At 39.1% G+C, this 24,693-nt stretch overlaps 1 protein-coding gene and 1 long non-coding RNA gene across 3 annotated transcripts in view; one reads left to right on the forward strand and one right to left on the reverse strand.

Moving 5' to 3' along the window:
- The window catches only part of ACTR3 (actin related protein 3), a 61,356-nt gene extending 51,127 nt beyond the window's left edge, over positions 1–10,229 (reverse strand). The window contains exon 1 of the mRNA XM_058548844.1: positions 10,061–10,229. Within this exon, the coding sequence (XP_058404827.1) occupies positions 10,061–10,104 (44 nt within the window). The 5' untranslated portion in view covers positions 10,105–10,229. The remainder of the gene's footprint in view (positions 1–10,060) is intronic.
- Positions 10,230–10,642: 413 nt separating this feature from the next.
- Positions 10,643–24,693, forward strand: part of LOC131410670 (uncharacterized) — a 49,034-nt gene continuing 34,983 nt past the window's right edge. Inside the window, exon 1 of one of the 2 annotated variants that reach the window (XR_009221383.1) lies at positions 10,643–10,829. This is a non-coding gene — a long non-coding RNA (uncharacterized LOC131410670). Of the gene's footprint in view, positions 10,830–21,113; positions 21,536–24,693 lie in introns of those variants that run through there. The other variant, XR_009221384.1, reaches the window with a different exon arrangement.

A 24,693-nucleotide genomic window follows, 5' to 3' on the forward strand; every position in this document is an offset into this window, starting at 1 on the left:
AAAAGAATGTGTTACTTAAACTGATAGTAATGGATCAAGCAGTTATCAAAATGAAATTAGGAATTTAAGGCAACATACACAAAAATGGGCAACATACTTTCCCATCCCCATCTTTTCCCCTAGAGTGGACGCTCATTTTTGTCTGCCAGAATCAAATCCCTATTCCTGTTCTAAGAGTCCTACCAATGATTAAGTCTTGGCAGGAGGCAAAATTCCACATCCCTTTATAGAAAGAGGGAACTAACACTGACCCATCCCACTCCGGTGAACTACTATACATCACATGATCTATGTCTAGCCAATTTGAGCTTAGGTCAGAACTTTGAATCTTGACTGAATAACTACAAGCTGAAGAGGTGGTTTAGAATTCATATTGCAGTGTCTAGATGCAGCATCCTGCAGACTTCCTGCAGCACAACTTTAGTGACAGACTCTTGCTACCTGGCCTCCCTTTTTCTCTGCTTTTCTCAGCCTGGTTCTCCAGCCTTCCTCCCAATTTTGTGATCTACACCATATGCATTCAATAAGTCCTTTTTTTGCTTATATTAGCTAGAATTATTTGTTGTTTGCATCCAAGATTTCTCACTGATATAGCCACAAGTTACATTTCTCTCATTTCTGCTTCTCACAGAGTCTTTCTATCAATTTTAAATCTTATTGCACTTTTTTAAAAAAATCAAAGTTTTGGTTTTTGGGGTTTTTTGTTTTTTGTTTTTTTGTGAAGAAGATTCACCCTGAGCTAACATCTGTGCCAGTCTTGATGAGGATTCGAAGAGATCCGAACCGGAGAACCCTGAGCCACCAAAGCGGAGCACACAAACTCAACCACTAAGCCACCAGGCCAGCCCCTTGTTTTGTTTTTTAAATAACTTTCCTGACAGTAAAACAACTTGAAACAAGCAAGGCAGGTCCCTTTGAAAGGCATTTTGGAAGCAATAAATTCTCAACTAGTCTTACACAAATAACAAATTAACCAAGGAAAGACAGGAAAAAAGCCCAAGAAAGTCTCTTTCCTTTGCTCTGTTACTTCTACCTTTTTAGATTATTATGAAGCAAAATTTAAAAAAAAAAACTTTCAAACAGAAAATATACAAGCTTTTACTAACACTCTGTGTGCTTTTTAGATAAAATGCATCCAAATTCATCATATACTCCAGAAATAATCTCCTTAATTCTATTTTAGAAAAAAAGAAAATCTACTTTCTGGTAACCCATGTGTTTCCCTTAATCTATCTATTCATTATTTTCAGAGTCAAATACCAAACATTAAGTCCTCTGAGTCTAATTTAAAAACTTCTTTTTTATAGTCTTATATTCTTAAGTTCTTATTCTTAACTTCAAGTGTTTCATTTCTTTGTTTTATGCAGTCATTAATGAGAAATGCCTTTTCTCGTGCATCAATTATTCATTTTCAAATTGCAGCTTCAGAAATATGTATATCTTCATTTTGAAGTTATACGTAATTAAGCATCATTTCCTTAATTGAGCTGCCCTGAATTAATCAGCAGTTGTCAGCTTTATCATGTTAGATACAATATATGTCCTTGTAATATTCAAATAGCTAATAAATAATTCAATGTCATTTAACTTGCATGTGTTTCGGGTTAATCAACTCAATGAATTGATCACTAAGACCTCCCTATGTATTTCATATTTGTACTAAAAACTAGCCATTTTAAAAATAGAGACCTTTTGTTAACATGTATGTTTAAATTTGAACACTTGAAAAACTGGGTTAACAATTTAAGTACCCTTGTTGATATATCCTAACTGGGGGCATTAGAGCAGTGGGCTCTTGAATTACACTGTCTCAGGGCTCAAATTCTAGATCTACTAACTTAACTGTATCCACTATTTATTTGATCAAGTTACTTAAGCTCTCTATACCTCAGTTTCCTCATCTTTAAAATGCTGATTATATAATAGTACCTATTTCATAGGGTTTCTGAAAAGGTTACAAATAATTATCTCAAAAACAAAACTCTTAAAGCACCTTGAAATGGCTGATTTGTACACATCCCATGTAATAAGTCTTTAAAATTCAAAAACTAAAATAAATATATCTAAGATTTAAATCCCTGAAACAATAAAAAAGCATATTTCTTTAAAAAGAGCATTCATTTTATGAGAATGGTTTTTGAACTTGGTTTAAAATGTTATGTTGGAGAACATAAAACTACAGTTTTTCATTTGTGCCATATAGTATGTGTTGTATTACAACAGAAACACTGAAGAATTCTGATGCATGTGTTGCACCAGGCCTCAACCAAAACTACTTTAACTACAAATAACACATTATTTCAACTACTAAGAAGAAATTTCAACTACTCTAACTCATAAACGTGAACTCTTAAGAAAACTTAAGAGAATTCAACAATGCTATCAATTAATAACTAGGAACACTCCTGAAAGACATCTCTCAACTCTGGACTCCTGTTTCATTAGTAAGTAAAGAGTGGATTAAATTATTTCTCAAAGTCTTTTTCAACTCCATAATTCTATGAGTCATCAGGCATGTCCCTTAATTCACTAAAGTAAGTTTCACAAATATGCATTAAATGCTATTTTTGTAGCCTCAAAGTAACTGAATTTTAAAAATGCTTATAGCAGAAGAAAAGCTCACTTATACTGAGCTCTAAAATGTTAAGTAAGCAAATACTTGTGTTTTATCATAGACCAATACTAAAAACAGTTTATATTTCTACAGTTTCAAAACCAACCCTAAACTGTAAGGTATTCTGAACCCTAATTTCCCCTTTTAAAACTTTCATTCTCCTTGTAAGCAACCTTTCATTCATACTAAATACTGTAACTGAAAAAGACTTAAAGACACCCTTCTCAAAAGTATTGCCTTTTCACAAAGGGCAAGAAGCCTTAAAGGAAAAAATGTTTAAAGGCAGAATATTCGGCATCAGAACAGATGAAGAAAATATCCTTTTGGGGTGTGTGTTAAGGATAAGGAGGAGAGGAGGAGGAGAAGGGAAAAAGAATATATATGACCACACAAATCCAAGGCTGTTCCTTTCCTGGTTGCAAAGAGTATGTAAGAATGACGAGTTTAAATCAACAGTTTGGGAAGGTTTTGAAAAAAATTTTGAAAGAAAATTATTAAAATTCCACAAAATGGTCCTTTGGAAAAATTAGGACATTATTTATCTTTTTATTCTAGTTTAAATCAATTATGTAGGTATCTTTTATATATTTTATAATATAAAGGCCCACATAAAGATATAAAACCACCAGCACATGAAATAATAGTAATCACTATCCTATCTTGAAGACCCAAATTTAAAGCATTAATCCAGTAACTCACTTTATCTTGCACTGTTACTTAATAATTCATGAATTTATAAGTGCTTGATAAGCTATAAAGCATGTTAATGTAGTGTTATTATTACTTAACTGCTTTGCTCTTGCCTCTTTATGCCACAGATCGGTAGTATCATAAAAGAAGCTACAAGTTCCAATAGAATTACAGGTAAGCATTCAAATACCTTTATTATAGGGAAATTTTGTTTCAGAAAAGATATTGCTTGAAGCTACATTTTAACCATTCTACACTTCTGCCCCTAGTCCAACCATTTAGTTGTTTCCACGTGTTGGAGGGGAGGAGGAGCATGCTGGACAAGGAGAAACACTGTGGAGGGAAATTTAGCCCTACCTTGAGCTAAACTCTCCTCCTAAAGATTTTCTCTTAAAAAGTGGGATGAGATAGGAGATTGGCTGTCAGCATAGCTGATGACTCACCACTTCAAGCCACATGTGCTCACTTATTCTTCTCAATGTGATGCTCAAGAAGCCAGATCACACATCCAAGATTTTTTAAAGAAGGAACATTAATATTCAGTCTTTTTGTTTTCTCTTTAAATTGTGATTTTATTAGCTTCAATTTATAAATTATAATGATGACTATCAAATCTCCACCTTCATTCCTAAAGTTCCTATATTTTTAACTTCCTCTAGAACATTTCCAATCATGGATCAGGCTTCCACATTCAATAACAAATTCCAATTTTACTCAGCTTCTTAAAACCAGCCCCCTTATTGTCCCACTCAAACTCACAATCTTGAAATCTTCATTGATGCCTATTTACAATCCACTAGAATCAACTGCCAAGTCTTAACTATACCTCCATCTCTCAAATTAGCAAAAACATTTTGACCGTGCAAAGAATTGTGGGGGGCAAGGCACTGCAGGAGATAAGACACTGTGTTCCTTTCCTTAAGAACTTCAATTCAATAAAAAAAGGGAGCTAACTGATAACTGTACAATGTATTGAGCTCTTACTATGTGCCAAGCACTGTGTTGAACCATTTTCACGCATTATCTGAAAACACAAACAAGACACTCATAAGGTAGATACTATGATCTCCAAATTACAGATGGAAAAAATAAGACCAGCAGAGTTTGAAGTGTACGAGGTCATCCGTACAGCTAGTAAATGGCAAACCTTGAATTCAACTACAGCTCTGATTATAAAGCCCTTGCTAACCATAAACAAACAATACAAAACAATGTAATTGCCAGAAGAAAGGTACAAACAAAACAAAAGAAGCAACCTTTCCCAAATTTCTCTCTTCTGCTCCATTCCCACTGCCAATACCCTATTTCAGAATTTCTGCTGAAGATGCTGAGAGGGCTGCTTAATCATCTAGGAAGCCATTTAAATGAATATTCCTAGGTCCAACCCTTGAGATTCTGAGCACTGGGTATGGAGTGTTTCTGATGCAGTTTTTTTAAACCACATCCCTAATTCTTGTTCATTCATTCAACAAAGATTTGAGTTTCTAATATGCGCCAGGCCCCATAACTTCATCCCAAATACCTCTTTTACATTTGATCCTACTCCAATTACCGTCTGCAAATATTCTAAAAGCCCGATTTTCAACATTTCACTCCTCTACTAGAGGATTTTTATTCTCTATCAAGTAAAATTATTTTGAATCAAAGCTTTGCTGACATATAATGAACACCTGGTACATAGTAAGTGCTCAATAAATGTCAGTTTCTTTTCACATTACATAATCTAGATCCGCATTATGTTATTACCTAGTCCTCAATTCATAAGTTAGGAGAGCGGTGCAACAAAAGAAATAGCAGCTACCCTCCCCTTTCTGCTGTACATGCTCTGCCTTCCCCTGCATCCATCCAAATCCTTAAAAGGAGAGAGAGCTCATATCCTACTTCACTAAAACTTCCTCAACTCTTCCTGACCACAATAATCTCTTTCTTTCCTTACAACCTACAGAACAGCTATATACTGTAGGAAAAGCACGTATCTTAACATTTGATCAAATGCAGTCATCTACTATCCTAATTTTTTTAATGATTTTTAGCTCTTGTCTCATTAAGATTTTTGAGAGCAGATTGTATTATACATTTTCATTATAATTCCGAGAGAGCACTTGGCCTGCTGCTAAGTATATGGCAAGCCTTAAATTACTAACACTGCTTTCTGCCTTTATAACATCATATATGAATTCTCTTAAAAATATCTAAATGATTCAAAATTGTCAAAGGCTCATCCTCTATGTAAGACTACTTATTATATAGCATAGTGGCTTTACCATACTTATTTGCTACAATACCTTGGGCAGGTAGCTTAACTTTTCTAAACTTAAATTTTCCTGTCTATAACATGCAGATAATACTTCTCAGGCTGATGTGAAAAGTAAATGAAATATTACAAAGCATTTAGCATAGAGCCTGAGACATAATTCTTGACAAATGTTAGCTGTTAGTATTTCCTAATAAATACTAGAGAGTAAATTTTTCTAAAGATTAAATTTAAGCAAAGTGATAAGGAAATAAGGCTAGGAATTCACATATCCAGAAAAAAAATCTAAATCAAGTGAGAAAGATCTGCATAGAAAGGTTTCTCTAATTAATTAAATTAAATGCATAAGGCTAGAATTTTTTTAATAAGATTACTTTAAAGAAGAATAGTTTACTAATAAATAGTTTACTAATAAAATAATAGTTTACTAATAAAATAGTATAGTTTACTAAAATAATAGTTTAATAAAATAACAGTTGACTAATAAAAATAAAGCAACATCCATAGTTCTGAAAAAGGGCTCAGGATTCCCCATGGTGTAATAGAGAGAACACAGTGTTCCTGTATTTAGAAAAACTTAAGTCCAAATAGCAACTCTCGTCATCCGCTAACTACATGACATTAAAAAAGTAATTTAAATTCTCTAATCCTGTTTTCTCATTTATAAAACGAGGTAAAAACAGCCGTCACAAGATCAAATAAGATAACGTAAATAAAAAGCCTGGCCAGCAGGTCCTCCACTAGCGGAGCTTTCCCTTCTATGCTTGAAAATAAAATTTCTGAATTGTGTTTTACAATAAGGCTGGAAAGTTCATTAGATAAAATATACAGGTAATCCAAAGTCAATATTTCAACACAAAATTGGCAGGCAGGAAAACAGATTGGCAGGAAAGGAAAGGAGAGAGAGATTTCAGGTAAGTCGAGGAATTGGACTCCTCAATAGGACCATGTCTGTTATACTTACTTCAAACAGTAGGCAAAACATGACCCATGAAGGAATAAGAATTTTAATGAAAGTTTTTTGGTAACAACAAGTTACTGTGAATGTTTCTGCCCTTGGAGATGGCTAGAAAAAGAGCACTATTATTAAATGCTATGTATAGAGTTCAAGTAAGACACATGAACTTCCCCCTTACCTTTTCCCCCACTTACTCAGCTCTTCCCCACTCTCTCAAACAAGATCATCCTATCTGTACTAATTGCTAGAATGTAGCCACAAGATGAATAAAATAAGCTCCTCATCCACTGACTCCAACAAAACATTTACGCTTACATTTTAAGACTGCCAAGAAATTCAAGTCAACTGGAGAAATTCCTTAATTTATTCTAGATCTGAATCAATCCAAGAATTCTACAATAAGGCTCTATTAACCTCTGCTAACATAACCGAGAATAATTTACCAATGCAGTATTTATCAGGAAAAAAAGACATAAAGAGAAAAAGGACATTTCACAATGCAAAGCTCTGTAACCAAGCTACAACATAATAAAAGTACATAAGGAGTTCCTTTATTTGGCTTGAATGTTGAAGAAATTTGAGTGAAAACATGCAAAAAATAACAGGATAATCTTAACTTTACAAGTGTTACAATGTTTTAAGAAAAGCTTTTGTCAAAAACCCTTTTCCTCGCCACTGGTAGCGGGTTTGAGTTCGAACTTAGTTCATAAGCACCCAGCTCTACCAATGAGAATTTGTGTCCAAATTTTATTCTACAGTACTATTCCAATACAGAACAAAAAAGTGTGTAGATATGGTATCAATATGAAAGAAGTATTTCTTTCTAAATTCTTTTCAAAAGGAATTTTTTTTAAATAATCTGAGCTTAGGTGATTCTTTACCTTATGTTGAGATAAAGGATCTTTGCTGGAGGATCTCTAATTTTAGGTTTTGTGATTAAGCTTCACGTTTCCTAACTCTTACAGCTTTTCTTATCTAAGACCAACAAGTTTCACAGATGGCTACTTTCTTCAGTCACCTTTGCCTAACTTATAATGAAATGGAATAAGCAACCTGATTCAGGTTATAATTTTTCACTTACATTAAGTGGGTAATTGTAATTAGAGACCTAAGAGATGAATACATTCTCTAAAGCACAAAGGAACACAAATTATAGGCACAGTTTGCATATGGGGACCACAGTATTCTGGAACATAAAACTCCCTATTGAGGCCTTATTTAGAGATGCTTATCGAAGGCCCAATTTCAATGAGCTACCCTCTGTGTGCCAATGAAGCTGAAGGTGTAACTTGCCAGGAGTGGCATTAATAGGCAACAGGAAAGACCAAAAAACCTTTCGAAGACCAAAATAAATGGATCTCTAAAGGTGGAATTTCAGATTGCAAAAGATGGTAAAAGTGAGGGGGGCAACGGGGAATTCTAACCAGTTCCGTTCAAATCATAGTAAGTGTCCAGTTAACAACCTCTCTTTGTGAAATAAAACTAATGTAAAATGTAATAACTGAAATATTACAACAAAAATATAGACTGAATTAAAACAAAAATATAGACCTAATAGACTGAACCCCTCTCCCCACACCTTCTGGTCACTCAGCGTTTGTTTTAAATTCAAGGTTACCTTGTTCTTTAAGGACAGTTAACCTCAATGAACCGCCTAGTATACTAACTCAAAAATAACCAAAACTGTATTTCAAAACAGGAAAAATGAAGAGAGAAAGAGTAACATCCTGCTTAAGACGTTACTATGTTATTTATTAGAGCGACAATTATATACACTAATTTTATTGACAACCCAATAACTTCTGAAGCATACAATGTTAATTATGTAGCAGTATTTTTCACTTTAACAAAACACACCTGAAAAGTCCTTCTCAAGCCAAATGTAATTTTAAAACTGACCCTAAACATAAAACTAAGACTAAGAAAGGAGAAAAAAAAAAAAACAGTTCAGAGAAATGAGACTGGATTAAGAAAAAAATAACTTTAACAAGCTGTCCATCAAAAAACATACACAAAAGTTCCAAGGCTAAACTAGGCTGGTGTCTCCTAAGGTAAAATATTAATAAATCAGTTGTTTCCCTATGCAGGGCTAGGATTTTAGAAACTGCCACACCAGCATAAAGTCATGAGAATGAAGATTAGAGAAATTTCACAGAGAGCAAATAGAGTGAGGAGCATACCATCCTTTAAGTAGCAATAGTTTGCTGAATAAGAGGGGAAAAAAATGGCTGGCAATTCACCTCTCACAATCACCCCCCCCCCCAAAAAAATTGGAGTACTTTGGAATTAGAGATGTAATAATACATCAGCACAGGGCACACGCACACGCAAAAAAAAAAAACACTTCCAATGTTGTAACATAAAGCAGTCATTCTACATCAAAATATAGACAGTATTTTCTACGTAAGTACAAAGTGTGCTATAACTCCCCAAAATGCCTATTAATACAAAAGGAAAGACCAGTTGAACGCCATTCTGTATTTTCGTAAACTACACTATAGATCTATACAACTGCTCGAAAAGCAAGCACATCCCTTTACAACTCTATACCTTCCTTCTCGCTTTAAGATACCGTCCCAGAATGAACACGTACAACCTAAATTAGTTTATTTTCCCGGGTGCTTCCCTCCCTCCCTCCCCGTGGAACACAAATAAATATTTTTAACTTCACATAAATTGATACCCAGCACCAGTAACTCAGTCTATTTGAAATCTCCTTAATTTTGAAAGTTCTAATAAGAAGTGTTCAGGTTGGAAACGAAAAACTACCTTATAAGGGTATAAAAGACTGGAGGCAGGAAGCGGCTTTGACAAAACTAAGGAAGTTGCAGCGCGCTTGCTCACTGGGGGACTTTTTTGAGGCAGGAGAAGTAACACATGACATCTTCCTCTCTCAAATTAAAATGTGACTCGGTTCACCGGTAAAAACGCAGTGGGAGATGGAAAAGACCGGGAGTCGAAAAGGAAGAGGAGGTGGGTGGTCAACTGAAAGCCCCGATTTAGGTTCCCATTTTCAGAGTCCGAGTCTTCCCTATCCCCACCCACACCCTGGGCAGAGTGTTGTCACAGCAATCTTGCAAAACCTACAAGGAGAAGAGAGCTTCCTTCTCTTTTCTCGCTCCTCTGCCAGGCCGGTCCCCGCGCTCGATACCCCCGGTCCCCAAACCCACGGGCAGGAAGGGGCGCGGAGCAAAAGGAGAGCCGGGTGCGCCGGGCTCGGCGACCACCCCCCGCGCGACCGTCCCCGCATCTCCCTGGGCGGCGCTGCCCACCGCGGTGGAGGAAGGGCCGGCAGGGGTCGGGGGAGAAAGCCGCCCCCAGGGGGTTTCTCAGCCCCGCGCCACCGCCCCAGTGCCAGAGGGTGAAGCGAGGGGACAAGAGAGGCCCCGGCTCCGGGCCCCACCCCTCGCAGCCCGGCGGGGCTAGGAATGACACCGCCGGCGGCGGCACCTTGCCGCACCATTCATCTCCCGGCCTCTTCTCTCCCCCGCCATTTTCCTACCTCCGCCTCAGTTTCCCCACCCCCGCCCGTCGGCCCCCATACCCCGTGCCACAGTCCACCACACAGGCCGGCAGCCGTCCCGCCATCTTCCTCCTCGCCTGCTGTTGCCGCTGCCGCCGTCTGCTCCGTGCTGCTTGCGGCCAGGGATTGGCGGCGGGAGGCAGGAGCTATCTGACCATCCACAGCCGGGCCGCCCTCTCCGTCCCGGGGGGAGCCGGGAAGCCGAAGCAGTAGCGAGAAAGCAGCAGGCTCGGTCAGCGGCTACCACTTCCGCAACCCAGGCGGGCAGGCAGTCCCCGCCCTGCCCCGCCGCGGCCTCCTCCCCTTCTGTCTCCCCTCCTCCTCACTCCTGCCCCCACCCTACAACTTCTTCCCCTCACGCCGCCTTTCCCAGGGAAGCCAAGATGGCCGCCGGTGCAGACGCCCCGGCCAGGCCAGGCCCGGGCCGCGAGCACTCCCACTTCCGCCTCCGAGCGGGAGGGGCGAGGGAGCATGCGCAATGAGGTGCGGCCGGCGGCCGCCGCTCCCATCCCGACGTTAATGAAATCCGCTTCGGGTTTTTCCAGAGGGCAGGGGCGGGGCAGTCAGCCCGAGCCTCCAATTCTCCTTTTGAAGCTGCACAGGGTTTTTAGTTTCAATTACTTCTATGCTAGGTTGAGGGAGGAATGGAACCGCGTCCCGCAGCCACGAATATCTTCTCCAGTGCCCAGGGGAAAACGGCCTAATTGAAAACGTTGTCAGCGGCTCACAACCGTTCTTATAACCTGAGTGGCTGCTTTTCTGGGTGGAAAAGAGCGATATCACACCGAGGGTGAGCAGTCGGGGGACGGACGGACAAAGGCTTGCGCTGGGCCTCTTCTGCCTTTGTGCCGAGGTTTTTTCAGTTACACTTGTACGTTGTTACAACGTTGCACATTATAAGTGTTACAACGTTGTTTAGATTGTAGGCCCCGCAGAGGGCAGGCCTGTGCCCACAAGGAAGGCAAACCTGGGAATATATTCTACGTAATATAGTCTACACAAATAGGCCTTTATTCAAGGCTTTTGGATGATGGCAAAGATTTCCCTCTGGAATAGTTTAAGATTCTACTGTTCTACTAGCAGGATTATACCAAGGATTAAGGACCAAAAAAATTTAAAAAAGGAAGGTTAAAAACTGGAAAGCCTAAAACAATGGTTTTCAGGCTTAAGTGTACATCAGAATTTATGGAAGGCTTGTTAAAACACAGATTGATGGACCACACCCCTAGAGTTCTCTGATTAGGTGGTCTGGAGTGGGGCCTGGTAATTTGCATTTCTACCAAGTTCCTAGGTCGTGGTCTGGGACCCTACCTGGGGAAACCAGGTTTATAGCTTTCCTCTTCAGGCTTATCTTCTGATAAACCACGTGGATTTGCTTATATGAGACTGAAATAAAAATATTTTTCCCAACAAAGGATGTCTAATTCACTTCATAAGGTCACACTGTGATGTTAGACCTGCCTGGGGGATAAAATATGGGTTTTTCATTCATTTGACAGATAAGTATTGCTCACCTTCTTTGTTATGGCGGGGACTACGCTGACCCTGAATATTCGGTAGGCACAAAATAGATAGGGTCGTTGCTTTCATACAGTTTACAGTTCAGTGGAGAAACATACAAGTTGTGTTAAGAGCCATGGAAAGCAGAGAGCCGGAGGCTATGAGAAATGGGGCTTAGGGGGTGGCAGAATGGGATGGAAGGGGAAGATAGAGAAACTCTCTGACAAAGTGGCATTTAAAAGCTAAGGACTGGGTCCGGCCCTGTGGCACAGTGGTTAGTGGTTAAGTCCAAGCGCTCGTGTTCCGCGGCCTGGGGTTCGCAGCTTCGGATCCCAGGCATGGACCTACTCACGGCTCATCAAACTATGCTGTACTGGCATCCCACATGCAGAATAGGGGAAGATGGACACAGGTGTTAGCTCAGGGCCAATCTTCCTCAGCAAAAAATAATAATAATAATAAGCTGAGGACTGAAGGGTAGTAGGAAATAGGGGAAAGGCTGAGGAAAAAGGAGAGGCCTCCAGGAATTAACAGCAGCAAGCGTCAAGACCCTGAGGTGAGAAAGAGCTTGGCCTCTTCCACAAATTGAAAGAAGACCCAAAGTGATCAAAGTGAAGTAAGCCAGGAAAGATGCAACAGGAAGTGAAGCCTGAGAGATAAGGAAGAATGGAACAATGCAAGGATTTGCAGACTTCTCTAAGCATCTTAAAGTTTAGCCTAAAAAGCAACTTGGAAGCCATCAAAGAGGTTTCAACAAGAGATGTGACTGCTTTGTAGGCAACGGATCCCACCAGGTAAACAGTGAGGTGAATGGTTGTATATCATACACTGTGTGCTGTAGTTCAGGGATAGAATTATGTGAGGAGTAGCATCCAGATGGGATCAGGTATGTGCAGAGGAGACTTACTTAGGGGAATCATCATCATCATCAGTTAGTGCCTAGCACATCCTCAGCTACTCACAGAAAATAAATAAGTAAATAATCCTCGGGGAAGGCTTTCCTCAGAGATTGTCTTCCAAGAAGTCACACAGAAGTGGTTCTTTGATCCGAGGCAGAGTTTTTTCCCCTACATTTCAGAAGATGCTAAGTGGGAATTCTTTGCTGCCTTTTCCGCCACCAGGTATTTAAGGTCATTTGGGAGAGCACTTGCCTGAAGATGGTTCTGACTGAAGAGGAAGATGTGGCTTGGTTGGGGTAGAGTAAATGGTTGTTTCCAGCATTTCAGGTAGTAAGTCAGGAGTAGAAGGATCCTACCAAAGGGGTCCCAAGGACAGAGGTTAGGAACTTGAACAGGTCACTCAGGGAAGCCCACAGTGGTACTCCTCAAGATGGCTGCCCCCACGCTGGCCTTGGGTGGGTGGGTTGTCATGGAAGTAGTTACATCAGGGTCAGAAACTAATGCTCCTAGGGTCCAGGCAGATGATGTGAGTGAAGAGGGCCATGAGGAAGGTATGGCAATGTGGAGAGCCCACATCCTGACAGAAGACAATAGAAAACGTTGCTATGCAGCCCAGTGTTGCCAGAGCCTCCGTTTTTTCAAGTAATTTCAGAAATCTGTATTTTTATCTGTTGGTAACTAATTCTTTAAAGGCTATATCTGACCTGTGGGGTGCCAGTTTTCAACTTGTGATCTGAGAGGGTGTTTAACCTTTGCTTGTGCATTGCGTTCAAATATGAAGCTCATGTCAGTGCTAGGTACCATATCTCATTTCAGAGGCATAAAGAAACCTTCTACCATAGTCTCTTTTGCATAGTCAGACTGTCGTTTGTCTGTAAAGGCTGTGACTGTTAGAAATGTTTAGATGCTTCCAACACTTGTTTAAACTGTCATTTGTGCTTGTTCCTCATAATATGTCGATCCAAACTCTTTGCTTGCTTAAGACTCTTTCCACTTCCTGCTTGCTACATGCCAAATTGGTCAGCCTCTGAACTGCCGTGGTGGCTCAGCCTTGCTCAGCTGTGCAAAACCTTCAGATGCACATCAGGCCAAAGCATTTCCGACCGCCCTGTTTGCATATGCACCCTTCCTGCTCACCCTTCTCCAAATACAGAGAAGCAGAGGATGTCAGAGCTAGAAGGCCTCTTAGAGATTACCTTGTTTGATAGTAAAAGAAAGCAGTGGTGGATGGGTGGGTTTTGTTTGACTGCCCTACATCCATTCCTCCCTAATAGCACCCTGATTTCCTCTCAGTTCAGGTCAACTGGGTGCTTGGTTCTTGTCAATTTCCAAGCTGGTCCCCAACCTTTCCAGCATTTATGAGTCTTGCAATATCCTTCCAGTAAATCCCCTTTTGCTTAAGTTAGCAGTAATCAGTTTCTACTACTTGCTTCAAATTTAAGAACCCTAAGTGATACAGAAGCCCAGAGAGTTTAAGTGATTTTCTCACTACCTTAGAGAAACCAGGGAGCAGAATCCAGACCAAAACCCAGTTCTGACCCCTTAGCAAATGCTCTGAATCTTAAAATGTCCAAGAAATTCACGTCACTTAATCTCCATTATTTTAAAATGGGAAACATTATTATTTTTTAAAAAATCAACTTAGGTACTTGCTGCAGGATGACTATTTGCAAATTGGCAGACCAATCAGTTCCACAGAGAGCATTAATTCAAGCAGATAGATAAATGGTCAAGATGTCCATATAGCCTTGTGATCAGAGTGGGTGGCTGTGAATCCTGTGAACCCTGACTTCTCCCTTCTCAAATTGTGTGATCTTAGACAACTAACTTAGTGTGTAGAGAGAGCACTGAACGTGGAATCAAGAGACTTGAGTATGAGCTCTTTGAATCTGTTTCTTCATCTATCAAATTGACAGGAATACCTAACCTATAGGGTTGTTATGAAGCTTGAATTTTTCAAAAGCGTACTATAAATTATAGAATGATCTTACAGACAGATCAAGAGGAATATGGTTTAATTATAAAATAATGACTCTTTTGCTTCTTCCTTATACAGACTAAAACATCCAAATACGTGTCCTCCTCTTCAAAAAAGTCATGTTGGGGCCTGCATGCTTACTATTTTAATGCTACTATTGTGCAAAATATCTTTAGAAGGTCTTCTTCAGACTTGCTGTCAGAGCGCATGGCACATTCCTTTAAATATCTTCATTGGTGACCAATCTTGGCGCTTTGTGGATAGATTTGATTTTTAGATTTGTCCAAAAGTCATTTTTTCAGAGCCAAGCCCAATGAATAAAATGGCTGATCAACTAAGGCTATATTTTTTGATCAAAAGCTTTGTGTGACTGTAAAGTAATATAACTGGTTTTCATAGATGACTGATAAATTCCTTCTGACCATAGGTCTAAAAAGAAGTTCTAGAAAGATTTTATTCAATGGCCACATGCCTTGGAAAAAAATATTATACTCATATGTTTAATTTCAGCAGAAAATATATTTCATATAGTGATGATATCTGTATAGTGTTTGAAATGAGGTCAGATTCTGTGGGATATCACCCTAGTCCCCCACACTGCCTGCAAAAAATGAATAATCTAGTTATATAAATATATTTATATAAAGTTCATATATATGATTTTTATATATAATTTTAATTTAAATATTTACATAAATATAAATATAATATTTGTATATAAATGTATATAAATATAAATATAACTCTCAATTTGAAAGAAAATAAAAGTTAGATTCCTCCCCACACACTCATATCATATTACATATAAAAACAAATTCCAGATGGACTACAAATCTTCAATGCAGAGTAAAATCCGTACTCCTCATGTGGCCTGCTAAGCCCACCTGGTGCCTGCCTCGCTCTCCAACTTGTCTCCTCCTCTCCCTGACGCATTAGCCACATCAGCCTTCTCACTCTTCACACACCCACCAAGGCCATTCCCACAGCATCTTCTTCCTGGACTTCCCCTCTAATCATTAGTTATTCCTAAGTCAGTTTAAATCTCACCTCCTCAGAGAAGCTTTTCCTAACCACCCAATCTGAAATAGCCTGCCTCACTCTACCATGTCACCATGTTTTAATTCTCTGGTGAAATGCCTTGTTTATTTATTGGTTTATTTGATTGTTGTCTATCTTTCCTAACTAGAAAACATCCCCACTAGAATTTGAAGAGGGCCTGGCACATAATAAGTACTCAACAAATATTAGTTGAATGAAGGAGTCAAGTAATAAAAACAAAACTATAAATATATTGGAAGAAAATTTAGGAAAATATTTGTATTATCTCAAGATGGGAGAGACTTTCTTAAGTAAAAGTAGAAACCCACAGCCATTAACAGAAAGATTTGGTTACATAAACAATTATATTTCCATTGGCTAAAGGTTTTTTCTAGAAATTATAGATTAGAAGAAAATATTTGCACGACCTGGGACAAAGATTAATATCTCTAATAGTTAAAAATGATAAGAAAAAGGCAAATAATCCAACAGAAACATTGGCAAAGGGTATCAACACAAACTCCCTACAGAGGAAATTTAAATGCACAATTAACATAGGCTTTTCGTTGCTGATAGTAAGGAAACTACAGATTAAACAATGACGGATACGATTTTTCATCCATCATTCACAACACTTAAAAGGAGAGAAAATATCCAATGATCATAAGTGTATAGGAAAATGGACATGCACGAACACTGTTACTGAGAATGTGAATTGCTATAACCTCCTACAAGGTTAACCGTCAATATCTATTAAAACTTAAAATTTGTGTATATTAGTCTTAGGAATCTCATTTTGGTGACCCTTAAAATAAAGTACTGATTTTGGAGGGAGAGAAGATTTTGATCATCAAGAATTATTTAAAAATTTGAAGATTTAGAAATTATCCTTCATTTCAAGTGCCTTTGTGACCAGGTAAATCTGAGGGTTTTTTTGACTTAGAAGAAGGGGAGCCTGGATCTTGAGGGACACTTGCAATCTCTTCCATATGTCTTTGTTGACCTGCAGAGATACGTAGCAGAGACCGATATTTATGCTTTCTCCTTAATAACAGTACCTGGATTTTATTCAGTGTCTATGTGCCTAGCCACAAGACTACGTTTCTCAATCTCATTTGCAGCTGTGTAGCTGTGTGATTAAGTTATGGTTGATGAGATATAAAAGGAAGTAGTTGAGTGGAACTTCTGGAATATGTCTTTAAAGAAGACTGACTCAGGAGGAGCACCAATTTGGTTTTTTGCCCGCCACTTTTCTTACTGCCTGAAACACAAAGAAAGTGACTAGAGCTCCTCAGCCATTATGGGTGATTAACTGACCTTGAGACTGGAAGCCAAATCCTAAGGAAGGTGGAGCTGAAAAATAGAAGGAGCTCAGGTCACTTATGACCCTGAATTGCCATAGAAGCCCTGGACCACCCACTTCCAGACTTATTTTACATGAGAGAAAAATAAACTCTTAGTGTTTAAGCCACTGTAATTTGGCATTTTCAGTTATATGCAGCTAAATCTAATTCTAATTGATAATACCATGATATAATGTTAAATACAAAAAGCAAGTTCCTAAGTAATATCAGACGGATATAAACTCAAATGCTTATAGGTGATAGGCCAGTACTATAAAAAGGTAGATTAGTGGAGATACAAATAATAGGAATTGGGGAGGACCATGTTAAATTGAAAAACCCATGCAGCATCAATAATATTATTACCATGTAGGCATGTGGCTCCAGATCTTCCAGTTTTTCATGTTAAATTTCCCCAGTGTTTTGCAAACAGAAGATTTTCCCCACTATACGTAGACTGCGGGCCACCAGTTTGTGACATTTGATTTGTAGTGTGATCTAATATTTGGAAAAATACCAAAAAAAAGGAGGAGTGAGAGAAGGAGAAAGGAAGGAAGAGTAGGCCCTATACGTGTATATATTTATATGTGGTGTAGACATAGAAACTATATGGAAGTTTGCACATGAAACAATGGAGACCTAAAAGGGATGAGATTCAAGGGGGAGATTAACTTTTTGATTAGAACTCTGTATTTTCTGTCTTGTTACAATGAATATACATTAATTTTGTAATTTAAAAAAAATCTAACAAGGTAGAAGGAAAATTACTGACAAGTTACTCAGACTGGAAATCCAGCACAACTGCCACAACATAATTGTAGAAATCTTTTAGGATAATTCAGTCTGAGTGAGTTCAGTCTGTCATAGGAACAGGTCATTAATTTAAATATTAATACCTAAAACTAGAAAATACAGATTTGAGGGGGAAAACCCAAATACTTTGTGGATAGCAGTGACTTTTGTTAGGTGTTGATGACCTGGAAGTCATTTAGAAACATATGCACCTGCCAGTTAGAGAAAAAAATGTTTCAGGAAATGGTAGCTTGATTATTTTTTAAATGAAAGATAAAAAGAAGTACATTCTTATTTCTTTAAAATCTCAATGTGGTCCAATGTGTACATTGCATTTAGGTTAACATATCATGTTTTTTTATCAAAATTGGTTCTAGTTTTAGAGGAGCTCCAATTTTTAAATATTCATTGCTTTTTTCTACTTCTGTCTTGGACATTACCATCCTCTTCAAAACACATATGCGAAAAATGTTCAGGCTTCTCATCTCAATCTAAAATGTGCATTTGGTTCCAGTTTGATGAGAAGAAACTGGATTGTGAATACGTTTTTTTCTGACATATCTATTTTTATCCTTTGGTAAATTTGACAACCTGTGACAATTCTCACATTTCTGGAACAAGTTTCCCAATTATAGAAAGAGCTAATAATAATATGATAAATAATAAATTATTTGACTGTTTTGAGATCATCCAAAATGAAGTTTATCAAACTTTCTCCTCCTGCCTTCTCCTCCCACCCCCAGCCCCTGACACACACTGAACACTGTTGTAGCATTTATGTGCAGGGAATTATGATCCTTAAATAGCAGTTAACTGCTCTAACATAGTGTCAGTGTTTTATCCATAGAGTAATAATTTTGTGAAAGCGACTTAGTATAACTCCCCAGTTTAGCAAATGAGAAAACTGGGGTACAGAAAGTTAAGTGATATATATATATATATAGATATAGATATACATATTTCCCCCCCGACAGGGAAAGATTTGCCCTGAGCTAACATCTGTTCCCAACCTTCCTCTTCTTTTTTTTCCTCCCCAAATCCCCAGTGCATAGTTGTATATCCTAGTTGTAAGTCCTTATAGTTCTTCTGCGCGAGCCGCTGCCACAGCATGGCAACTGACAGATGGGTGGTATGGTTCCGTGACCAGGAAACAAACCCAGGCCGCCAAAGCAGTGAGAGTGCCAAACTTTAGGCCATCAGGACTGGCTCTTAAGTGACTTATTTAAGATCTCACAACAAACTAGTAGAGTACTTCTACTTAAATATATCTCTAGAGATTCATAGAAGATAAGAGCTATATTGAAAATCCACACAATTCTTGTGTAATATAACAAATTCAATGATGCTATAAAATCTAGCATGAGGGTCTGTGGTCAAGACACTTATGGTGGTAAATGAGAGAAACCAAACTCAAACCAGCTTAAGAATAAAAAGGAATTTTTTCTTTAGAGTGAGTAGAGCTCAAATAAGTGTAAATTCCCAGGGTTAAATCCAAGCATAAATTCCTAACTGAGTTCAGGCATAGCTGGATGCAAAGGCTCAAAAATATCAGAATCTGCCCCTTTTTCTCCTTTGGCTTTGCTTGCCACTGTGTTGGTTTCATTCTCAGGCAGCTTTACTCACACAGTGGCAGAAATGGCTGACGTTCTAACAGTTTATCAACCCCAGTGCACAGAGTCCATCTTTCTCAGTGGTCTGACTCTCGCTGGCTGGCTTGGATCAGGTGTCCTCCCTGAGCCCTTCACTGTGACTCCAGTTGGCCCAGCCTGGGTCACATGCCCTCCTTTCATCAGTCCCCCCAAAAGAGCCACATGGACAGAAAGTGGAGGAGGGGTAGTCACAAAGGGAAAAATAAGTGTTTATTACCCAAAGATAGGTAATGAATGTAAGGGAATCAAACACAAAGTCCGTTAAAAATCCCATTTACGTTTACATTGAATTGTGAACTGATACAACTAAGTGTTAATTTCTTGCTTAGTGGTTGAGGGTTCATGATATGTTCATTAAAAAACAAACAAACAAAAGAAACTGGGGCCGGCCCAGTGGGCTAGTGGTTAAGTTCAGCATGCTCTGCTTCGGCAGCCTGGGTTCAGTTCCTGGGTATGGACCTACACCACTCATCGGCAGCCATCCTGTGGTGGTGACCCACATACAGGATAGAGGAAGACTGGCATGGATGTTAGCTCAGGGCAAATCTTCCTCAGCAAAAAAAAAAAAAAAAAAAAAAAAACTGAAGAAGAGGATACTGAAAAAGCATAAAAATAGAAATACACTGAAAAATATTGACTTTGCCAAAAAAAAAAACCAAGATGCATTGGGTATGTTTATATTGTCAGCCCATAAATGAACACAAAGGCAAATGAAAAATAAAAATGTTGGCTATCTGCCAAACATTACATTAATCTAAATGTTTAATCATTCCCTCAATCCTGCACTGAGAAAGCAATCATTATATTTTTGCAGTAGCATGTGTTCATTTTGGTTTCCATTTCATCTCAAATGCTGATGAGCTTGTGCTAGCTTCACTTAATAGTGTTGTATTGGAAGGTTTATAATTATTCAGTTCATAAAGAGAATGGCCTATACATGGCCAATTTTTATCATAGCATAACTAGAACTCTGCTCATTCATTTGTCCATTCGTTCATTTATTTATGTTATGTGCCACTTATGAATCAGGAACAAGGCTGGACACCAAGATTAAAGAGATGAGTAATCTGCAGCCCCACCCCTTGAAGAAGTCAAAGTACAATAAGGGAAACAGACAAGTAAAACTTAAAGGACACCATGAGATGGGATTTGCACAGAGCTTTAGAAGCAGAAGAGGACTCATAGGTCACTCAGCTGAGAGATCAGGGAAGGCTTCAAGAAGCCTTCAAGAAGAATGCTTAGGGAATGCTTTCCAGGGTGGAGAAGGATGTGAAAGGCAATTCTGCAGAGAATAACATGTGTAGTGACACAGAGGCTTAAAAGAACCCTGGGAGTTTCAAAAGTGGGTTACCACTGTGGCTGTGGTACAGGGTGTGTACAGCGGAAGAGTCAATGTGAATGACTTTGTGTGCTAAGTTTGGACTTTATCTAGCAGTTCTAAAACTCTGGTCCCACAGCTAGAACCAGGCTGACAGGAAAGAGATTGGGAGAACTTGTTAAAAATACAAATTGCCCAGACCCCACTTCTGGAAATTGTCATTCAAGAGGAATCTGTTTTTAAAAAAAGTTGCTTACATGATTCTGGAGCACATCCAAGTCTGAGAACTACTGTGTGTGGGCAATGGGGATCCATCAGAGGTACTGGGAAAGAGAATAACATGTTTTGGAAAGATAGCTCTTTTGCCAATGGAAAGTTGCAGTAGAGCAGGTCAAAACGGGAGATGGAGAGACCTGATAGGAGACCGTTGTGATAGAACAAATTAAGAAATGGCGAGCACCTGCACTGCAGCAGAGGCAGTGGGGGTGCAGAGGAGGCGAATGTTCAGAGATATTTCTGAGAACTATAATCCGCAGAGCTAGATGATCTTTTTGATGTGGGAAGTGAAGTGTGTGTGTGGGGGCGGCTGGGTGGAATTCTAGTTTGTAAAGGGTACCCTTGAGAACTGGGAGTAAGAGGTAAGCAGCAGGCGTGGCTGTGTGTACAGAAGCGTGATGTTAGCTCAAGGTGTGAGACCGGGCTGGAGCTTGCCATGGGCAGGAGGCCAAGGCTTGGGACTGAGCTGGTCAAGTTGCAGAGGCTTAGATCTGTGAAGCCTGAGGTTGAAAACTTGCTGACAACTCCTCGCCTGGGGATGCCTCCCATCTTTGTGCCACCCGTGGTCCCTTCCAGATGTCATCTCTCATAGCCCTAGCAGCCTCTTAGGCTTTTTCTCTAGGTTACAAACTTCCTAAAGCCAGAAATTATCTTCTCAGAGCCTAGCCTTGTGCCTGCACGTATTTGATGCTCACATTTCTAGGTGAGTGAATTTTACTAATTACCTAGATAATTCCAGCTACAATAGCCTCATTATATCTGTATCGGCTTTGGCCCTCATTTGTGTGTGTATGTGATTATATATACTTGTATTTCTGTAATTCTACATGCTTCTTGTATTTCTTTCCAAAATGTACATTTTTATGATGAATAAGAGTATGAAAAACACATTGCTTTCTTCCAAACATTAATTATTGCAAGATGCCTGTGTAATTAGTGGAACAGGCATCTCCTACAGATATTAATTTAGATTCCACCAAAAAGAGCTTGACTAATAAAAAATTATTTTAAAAACTTTCAATCTAATTAATTATAGACAAGGAATAATTTTCAATTCAGTTATCTAAATAAGCGTATATGGATCCAGAGAGATTATTTTTAAGTGGAGTGTTATGATTGCTTTCAAGTATCTATTTATCTTTTCCTCATATGGTGCTACATGGAATAAATGAGAGGCTTTTCTCAAGCCCCAAAAGAGTCACTGCCATGAAGGATAAATAATATAAGGACAGAAAATGTAAGACTAACTTAAAAGTTGTGTTACTCTTTATGTATAACCTTTGTTCTATTCATTGATTGGGTGATTTCTTTTTTGTTTATTCTGCATTATCTTTGCCTTCCTCATTTGCAGATAAGTACCTAAGTAGCTAAGGTACCTTAGGTACTCTGAGTACCTAAGAGCAACATCCTACTTAAAGAGTTTAAAATCAACAGAAAACTCAAATGCATAGTCACAACTTTTCTTTATAATCTACTCTCATGAGAAAGAGAATGATAAGTAGGCAAGCTAATATCAGTGATTTCTGAGTACAATTACCAAGCAGATGTGGAAATTAACTTCAGATAACCAAAAAATGTAAAATGGTGAAGATATTGGCAGAAACTCTTAGTTTTTTCAAGAAAAGTATTTTTGGATTCTAATGCCTGCATTTCACACTGGTTATTTGGAATGAATTCCTACATCTAGATAACGAATTGCACCTCTCTAAGCCTATTTGACCCTTTGTTACTTCCCTGTGTGTGTTGATGTTCTAGCCCCTTGATATGGCCTAATTATCATGAAATTCTATAACTTTCTGTTTCCCTGATCTCCAGGAGACTACTTTATGCTTCCCTACTTATAATTTATTATGTGTATGTGCTAGTCCTCTATATTGACTCAACTCCTATTTATGATCCTGTATTCTGTATGCAATTTCCATCATACCTTACTGACTGCCCAACCTCTGATTTTTGGCTTCTCTGACCTGCTTTGACCTTTTGCTACCCAAACGCAATACAAATACTGCATTAGCCTTAATGTACTGGTCATTTGCCTACTTGCTCTCAAATCCATTCATTCCTTGTCCTTTTCTTACTGTGTCTGTATGGAAGGAAGCTGATTCTTGCCAACTCAATTTCCTAGACTCACTTGCCTATGCTGAAAGGGAATTAGGACGATGAAAGATAAAAAGATAAAGTAGGAACACTGGCCGAAGAAGAGGAGAAGCCAAGATATTAAGATATATTTCTCCATCTCTGATTCAGGGAGCTTCTGTCACAGTGGCTACTTCTCCTCTATTCCCATTCTAGGTCCAGCCAGGGACAATGGCTCCAGGGCCCTGTTAACCCAGCTCCTCTGTTGGTCTCCCCAGCCCTAGGGATAGAAGACCGAGGCTTTCTGCTATCGCTACTCTCTGGAGTACCTCTCCTTCCCCGATTTGGCTTTCTGGCCCTTCCATACCTTTGTAACTAGTTCCTGGTGTTAAATTCCCTCAACTGAACTACTTCACTTGGGCTCTGGTTTCTGACTGGACCCCATCTCACACACGAGGTGATGATACCTGGCAAGTTGTGATTGTCATATTCACAGAAGAACTCACGTAGGTATCGCAAGGCTCACATCCCAAAATGTCCAGCAGAGACATAAAATAACTGATGAACTTGCTGTTGAAAATATATAATACAATGGAAACAGAGTCATTTAATGTTCTCAAAAGCCAGTTTCATTTAGTTCTTATCTTCATTCATTAGTAATCTCTCATCAATAGGGAAACTGTGGGGAATGGAGCAGTGTGAACAAAGAATCGTGCCCACGCTGAGTCCAAAATAGTTCCAAGTAGATTTGCCTGCACAAAAGAAGGATGTAATCAGCACCCAGAGTAGGTAACAAAACATATTTAGCACTGCTAATGTTAAATAACAATGAAGACCCCTGCTGCTCTCCCCACAGAAACTCTCTCTCTGCATTAATTTGACCTTCCTGTGCCACAGAAGCAATCAAACTCATTGCATAGAAGAGTCCAAGACAGTCGTCAGTGACCTAAATGGCCTAGGAGTGACCCATCCTTTGAGATAGGTTTCAAGATCAGACTTTTGCCCTCTGTGAAATGTTGAGGCTGTGGTTTCATTCACCCAAGCCTTGGGTAGGATTCAGTTCATCATCATGTCTAGCTTCTAAGTAAATCCTTTTCTGGTTTTATTGAAATCGAGCAGAACTAGAAGCCACAAAGGGGCCTAGTTTTATTCTTTAACCAGTGATGGGCCACTTATTAGTTTCCTGCCGCTGCTGTAACAAAGTACCACAAACTAGGTGGCTTAAACAACAGAAATTGATTGTCTTGTAGTTCTGGAGGCTGGAAGTCTGAGATCAAGGTGTTGGCGGGATTGCTTCCTTCTGAGTGCTATGAGGGAAGGATCCATTCCAGGCCTCTCACCTGGTTTCTAGTGGTTTGCTTGCCATCTTCAGTGTTCCTTGGCTTGCAGAATCATCATCCTGCTCTGCCTTCATCTTCACAGGCGGTCTCCCTGTGTGTGTGTGTCTGTCTCTGTTTCCAAATTTCCCCTTACAAATCATATTGGATTAGTACCCATCCTAATGACCTCACTTTAACTTTATTACCTCTATAAAGACCCTATCTCCAAAATAAGTCACATTTTGAGGTACAGGGGGTTAGAACTCCAACATATCTTTTTGAGAAGGACAAAATTCAACCCATAACAGGTCATTTACACAGATTAGCTCACCATCTCTTGCTGAACTCTTCTTTCCACACCCACATACCCATTTCTCTCCACCAAAGTCTTCTGGCAGAACCTGTGGTCAGGAAAACATCTGGTAGACTCATTCACACTGAGGTATAATTGGCTAAAATTGTCTTT

Source organism: Diceros bicornis, chromosome 10, assembly GCF_020826845.1.
Source record: "Diceros bicornis minor isolate mBicDic1 chromosome 10, mDicBic1.mat.cur, whole genome shotgun sequence".
Lineage (NCBI taxonomy): Eukaryota > Metazoa > Chordata > Mammalia > Perissodactyla > Rhinocerotidae > Diceros > Diceros bicornis.